Source organism: Coptis chinensis, chromosome 8, assembly GCF_015680905.1.
Source record: "Coptis chinensis isolate HL-2020 chromosome 8, ASM1568090v1, whole genome shotgun sequence".
Lineage (NCBI taxonomy): Eukaryota > Viridiplantae > Streptophyta > Magnoliopsida > Ranunculales > Ranunculaceae > Coptis > Coptis chinensis.
The window spans coordinates 35,951,448-35,958,196 of NC_141463.1; the positions used below are offsets into that span (position 1 = coordinate 35,951,448).

Consider the following 6,749-nt stretch of genomic DNA (forward strand, 5'->3'; position numbering starts at 1 on the left):
CTTAGCTGATAAAGCTTTAGTTTGGCTCACGGGCGAAACGCCGCAATCCTTTGACACATGGGTGAAGCTCGTACAAGCATTCATGATAAAGTTCTATACTCAGAAGAAAACTATAGAGATGCTTCAGAAGATTTAATTCTTTTGCCAACATCCCCATGAATCCTTTACGGAAGCATGGAGCAGATTTATTGATCTACTTCTCGAATGTCCCTATCATCAACTCGACATCGCTGTCTTAGTCTGATCATTTTTAATGGTCTCTCTGACCATCAAAAGGAAACACTAGATATCATGAACGACGGCTGTTTCATGGACAAAGGTGCTATTGAAGCATATACTTTTCTTGAGAAATAGGCTTCACGAAACACCCATTGTGGTAACATTGATTCTTCCATATCTTCTAAAGACATTGTTGTATCACACTTCCAACCTCTCTATTCTTCTCTCTTTTTTTCTTTCTCTCTCTCTCTCTCTCTCACTGTGCGTGTAATGCCCATATTTGTAATATGTATTTATTTATTTATTAATTAATTAAATTTTTATTTAAAATTTGGTTGGATTGGATTTGGGATATGTGGGCCTAATTTTTGGGCCCGGGTCTGTGTTGGGCTTTAGGTTTTAAACCCAGGTATATATTCATATTTTTCTAGAAAATAGGGTTTTTTGGATAAAAATAAAATAAAATGGAGGCGGCTCGCTTGCTAGAGAGTTGGAGCGCGACAATTCGGACTATGAGGGAATTCGTGGAGCTTTTAATTAATGTGAGTAGTTATATTTTTAAATCTATTTTTACCGAACCTGTGGGAAGAAAAAGCTTTATTGTTAAGGTTTTGATTCCGCTCAGTATATATTTTTTTGTTCTGCTTACTGTTGATAATATCATTCTGTCGAATTGTTTAAAGGGTTAACATATTGTTTGGCCAACTGTAAAACAAACTCTGGAAGTTTATTTGTTAAAGCTTATGGGCTGTCCATGGCGGCTAAAGCCCCACTACTACAGAAAAACTCATATACCACTGTTATTTACAGTGGTAAAAAGCCTTTAGCCACTATTTTCATACCGTGGTAACAACCACCGTGACAAATACTTTTAGCAAAACCGTGGGGAAAAGTACCTCTTATATACCACAGTTTTGACTAAAACCGTGGTAATAGGATTTCCAAACTGTGGTTAATAGTCTGAAGAGTATGCTCTGTTCGATGTGAACCGTGGGGAATAGTGATGCTAAATACGACGGTTAGATAAACACCGTGGGGTATATAAACTGCTTATACCTCAGTTCTTACCAAACCGTGGTTTATAGTTATTTTTAAAAAATAAAATAAAAGCCCCTAATTATTTGATTCTAATCATATTCATTCAACCTGCAACCTGCCCATTTTAACCATATATATCCACACTAGATTTAAAAACACATTGCTCAAATAAACAATTCATAGTGCAACACGAACAAAAGAAATAAATTTAGACATCCAACACGAAGACATTGAATTGCTAAAAGAGTTTTGAACTTTTTCGAGTCATCAATAATGAAATAAACATCCAAATTTACTTGTTCTATCAAAATAATAATGACCTAACTTGTTCCATCAATCAAAAGAGCAATCTATTTGTTCCATCTAAAATAAAAAAAAAATGGTGAGACCAAACACCAAACCTTAACTGGAATGGGTCAAAACCTAGCTAAGACAACACTTGGCTCGAACACTCCATTATGCTGGATGAATCTAAGATTTTCAAGTCGAACAACATCAAGTTCCTCTTGTGTGTATGTATCTTTGAGGGATAGATTTGTTATCTACATGATCAAAGATCATAGAGTAATATAATAACTAAAAAATGAAGAGTAACACAAAATAGAGAATGCTAGTGTATGACGACTTATACCTTATTTTCAAAAGAATTATCTGAACAAGCTTCCATTATTTCTTTCATAAACTTCATTACGTAATACCCACACTCTTTACTACCAGGTTGGTATGGGCCCTAAGTACAAACATGGAAAATATTCATAAGTATATATATATATATATATATATATATATATATTTTTTTTTTTTTTTTCCAAACACACAATATGTATAAAATTAGCCACCTTTTTTGTTTAAACGGTGGGGTATATGAATACCAAATCACAAATTAGCTGATATTGGGTCGTTCTGTGGTATATGACACTTTATATGCCATTGTTTTATGAGACTAGTGGCATTTGCTTGTGCCGAAATTAGAAAAGCTATTCTTACCGTGACAAATGCCTATTAGCCACTATTATTAGTGAAACCGTGGGATATACTCGTTGACCTACCGTGGCTAATGAGCCTTTATGTAGTAGTGTATCAATCTTAAGGAACTCTAAGAAACAATGCTCAGTACAAACCTCACCTTCAGTACCTAATGGCCATATAGTATTCTTCTTTATTAACTTTCTTAAATATATATGCAAGAGAAAGGAAGACAAGTAAAAAAAAAAAAAACAACACTTGTCAAATATGATGGGCAACTTACTTGTAAAGGCACTTGAAAAACCACTTGTAAATTGTGGAAGTGCTGAAAAATGAATACACAAAGAAAATGAATATCTCCTTGGTACAAAAAAACTGAACTAGCAATATATATCACCATAAATCAGGGAACTAAAATACTACCAATGACCAATCAGCTATGAGTTAAATACTTAAGTGACTATAGTAGTTATAAGCTTCTAGCAAAGTCATGGTCTTTGGGTAAGAATTATGGCCAGCAGTAGGACATGTATATATAAACTAACTTTTATGATGCAAAATAACTATGACTAATAGGACTTTTTAATTATCAGAAAGATGATGGTGAGCATTAGAAACAAATATGAGACAAATAAGTAAATATGGAAGAAGAATCTTACTCAATCGAAGTAGTGAGATGCTCTTATACTAAAATTTCTTATGAATGTGTTGATTTTCACATTCCAAGTTCAAAATAATCTCAAAGTTGTATACTAATAATTCACTGCATAACCAAATCCAAATCCAATTCACAGAGAAAACCTCAAAGGTGATGATCCTTCGCCGCTAGATGGTGTGTGAAGCGGAAACCAAATGCAGGAAAAGAAATTAACTTATTTAGTAAAAGCAAAGATTTGTGTAGATCATATAATTAGCGGAAGAATATATATATCCGAAAAATTTATACATGGGCCGGGTGTTTACCTGTCAAACACAACCTGATCCTTCCTTGTCATTGTTATATAGGCAAGTAAAGGCAATGACAACAACATATGAGGTTAGGCATACCTCAACCTATACTACCCAAGATTACAAAGGAGCATTCATTAGTCAGTTCGAAAAATGAAAATTTTAGGAGATAAGTCCTTTCCCCACTTACCCTAATTTGCAATTTTAATAAAAAATAAGAGACCTTGCAGTTGCAGGTCACAAAGATACAAATCAAAGGGAGAGTATTTGTTTCTATATTCTGTTAGAATAAAGGGGAGGTAGTAAGCAGGATATACCTGCTACATCAAGTTCCCAAAAGTAAATAATGCTGAACTAAACAACAATTTCAAATCACATGAAGTAATTTAGGGTATCAATGGCTTCTTAGATTAACCACAAGTACTGACAAGTTTGGTAAGCAAAAGACAAGGTATACTAACTAGAAATCAGGTTCAACACTCCGACGTTGCAACTAGAAATGAATAAATTCACATAACAGGGAATCTTTTGTAACCTAATGATAAATACCTCTTGTTTCTCAAATTAGCTTCCAAGATTGAAGCATTGTGATCTAGAAATAAACTCAAATGCATTCATTGATACAGGTTTTTCTTTCTTTTCAGTTACAAGATATTCCTGCAAAATGGAGTGCCACATTAAAATTAAAGAACCTAATAACAAGTTTACTCTTCAACCATTTTTAAAGGTTCCGTCTTCGAAAAGAAAGGACGAGATACATTACAAGTCTTTCTTTTTTCACCAACATAAACTCAATAAATTGCAAAGGGAAACAGTCATGCTGCTGGTTGTTTTGACCAGTGGCTGGTGAACAGAATCATACTCTTACAGTTACAATAACACCACTGAGCACATGAAATAATAAAAAAGAAACTAAGCATAAGGGCTCAATTCATCAGAAATTTGGAATGCTGAAGATATGAATTAGTGATCATACCTTTGAGTCGTTAAATACAGCAACAACATCATCGAGGCTTACGTCTTCTCCTTGTTCAAAGTCTGGTGGTCTGTACCCTTTCTTAAACCATTCATTTTCTAGTATGTCAGGGATTGTAATTCTCTGGGGAACATAAATAAGGTGTAACATTATAGAAAAGCCAAGCACATCAAATCCAGGATGCTAATTTCAGTACAAAACGAGCTCAAAGATTGGGATTGGAGTCAGAAATTTAACTATAAAATCACTAGCTTGGAAGAAGCTTTCTCGAGAGTGGAGACAACTTACAGTAAGAGGATTGGGGTCAAGGATACGCTTAATTAGGTTCGTTGCGCTGGATGAAAACCATGAAGGACACGTAAAATCAGCCTTGTTAATATGTAGTTTCAGTGAACTAGATCATGCATCACTTCTCTGATCAAATATTAATATTGAGATGGGAAGGAAAGCATATTTAAGTAGTCACTTTTCTGTACAGATCGAGATATTAGATTTGACTCGTCAAAAGGCAAGTAGCCAGCCATAAGAACAAAAAGAATCACTCCACAGGACCATATATCCGCTATTGTTCCATCATAACCTTTATCATTAAGAACCTAATATAAGAAAAACACCTAGGAAAAATACAAACTGTCATAAGATGCAATAGTGAAAACCAATTCATGATTAAACAAGATAGAATCAGAAAAATACCTCTGGAGCAACATAATTTGGTGTCCCACAAGCAGTGTGAAGTAGGCCATCTGCCTACAGTAAATTAAAGAGGCTGATTTGCTCTTAGTTTATCCTATCTACCAATAAATTGAAAATTGAAAGGCTTTTTCTAACAGGGCACCTTTGAATGTGATGTGATCATGTAAGTAGAGAAGTGTAACACGGAAAAAAAACCCAAAATCAGATATTGTTATGCTAACCAAACCCAAAACCAGGCATTAAATCTTGGCTTCTAATCAATCTTTCCCTTGATTCCGGCATCTTGTAACCAATTTCTATCTTTACCAGTTACAAGATGAACAAAATTTAGTCAAAAAATCAAGATTTATGGCAAGAAACCATTAAAAGTAAAAGAATTCGAAGAAATGAGACAGACCCATTGTTCTTTACATCTGCTAAAATATTTACATGCAAAGACAACAACCTTGCAGTTGGTCGACTGATTTCTCTCAAATTGTGACCCCTGGTGGCAGAAATTACGAAGAGATAGAAGTGGAATATGGAGTTCTAGCGCGAGTCTTTCCTTCTTCTTTTTTTTTTTCCCTTTTTTCTTTTCTTTTTTCTTTTCTTTTTTTTTTCCTTCCAGAACTCGCTTTATCCACGGTAGCTATAATTTTGCCCAAAATATAAACCACCATTTTCATGGAAATAGTGGGGTATACGAATATAAAAAAAATATTAGGTTATATTTGATAGTACCGTGGTATATGGAGTATTATATACCACCGTTTCACAAAATCAGTGGTATTTGTTTGTTCCAAAACTAAGAAAGTGTTTTGTACCATAGTGAATGAGTATAAACCACTGTTATTATGGGAACAATGGTATATACCAAATAACCTACCGTGGCTAATGTGCATTTTTATAGTAGTGCCCGAAATCACCTAGTATAATTATTTTATTATATGATTTGAACTTTGGTGGTTGTGATTTTTGATTGATTGTGGATTGTTGGGTTATAGATGGGGCTGTCGAAGCTTGGAATCCAGCATCAATGGCGTCGTCTGTCCTGTTTTTATTATTGAACTCTTGTTGTTGTGATGATTTTTAATTGGTTGGTTTGAGGTTGGTTAGTGATGTTCGATTGAATTCTGGATTGGATGGGGGCTGTCGAAGCTTGTAGAAGTCATTAATGGAGGTTGCAAATTCTAGATCTAGTTTTGATAAAGAATATTGATCGAATGATTTAAGAATTTTGCTTTAATTAAAGTTGTGGGGTTTTTCACCCTAACAAATTTCGGTGGATTTTTGTATGGGGGTGTGTGGAGGTTTGTGTGGAGGTTTGTGGTGGCTGGTGGAGGAGAGTAGCCAGCGCTGGAGGAAGAAGAAGAGACCAGGAGCGATCCTGTTCCTCTTTATTTTTGTTAGGTTTGGGCCCAAACCACTTAGTTGTTTCTTTGGACCAGTTTTTCTATTTTTTTTTGGGTTAGCTTGATCTTTTTAGTTATGTGGATCCGGCTAACACTATTTGAATCTTTTGTTTGAGTCATGGGCTTGGCTAGTTGGGTCCGAACCATGACCTTAGCCATGAGCCATGAACTATGACCTTAGCCATGAACCTGTTGAACATGGAAATGACATGTTGACTTTGACCATTGACTATTGACTGTTGACGGTGGAATGTTGACTTTTTCCAGATTTTCACATATTTAATTTTATGGACAAATGTAATAATAAAATGTTGTCGAAAATTGTATAACCTTGTTTGTCATTTTCTAATTAAGATTTGATGTGAGTAGTGTGTAAAAAATATAAATATTGGCACGTAACAAGAGGGGAATTCTTATAAGACTTAGATATATACGTTTTTATGAGAATTAAACTACATACGGACTCAGATTCATGGATTTTAGTATTGGGCTTTTGACGGTTGACCAGTTTGACTTGA

At 34.6% G+C, this 6,749-nt stretch overlaps 1 protein-coding gene across 1 annotated transcript; it reads right to left on the minus strand.

Moving 5' to 3' along the window:
• Nucleotides 1-3,554: 3,554 nt before the first annotated feature.
• LOC147481311 (CBL-interacting protein kinase 9-like) lies at nucleotides 3,555-4,522 on the minus strand (the record flags this gene model as incomplete). Its single annotated transcript, XM_086578899.1, has 3 exons — nucleotides 3,555-3,828; nucleotides 4,148-4,270; nucleotides 4,436-4,522. Coding segments are annotated over 3 exons (303 nt in total), but the record flags the coding sequence as incomplete, so codon positions are not given.
• Between the last annotated feature and the right edge of the window lie 2,227 nt (nucleotides 4,523-6,749).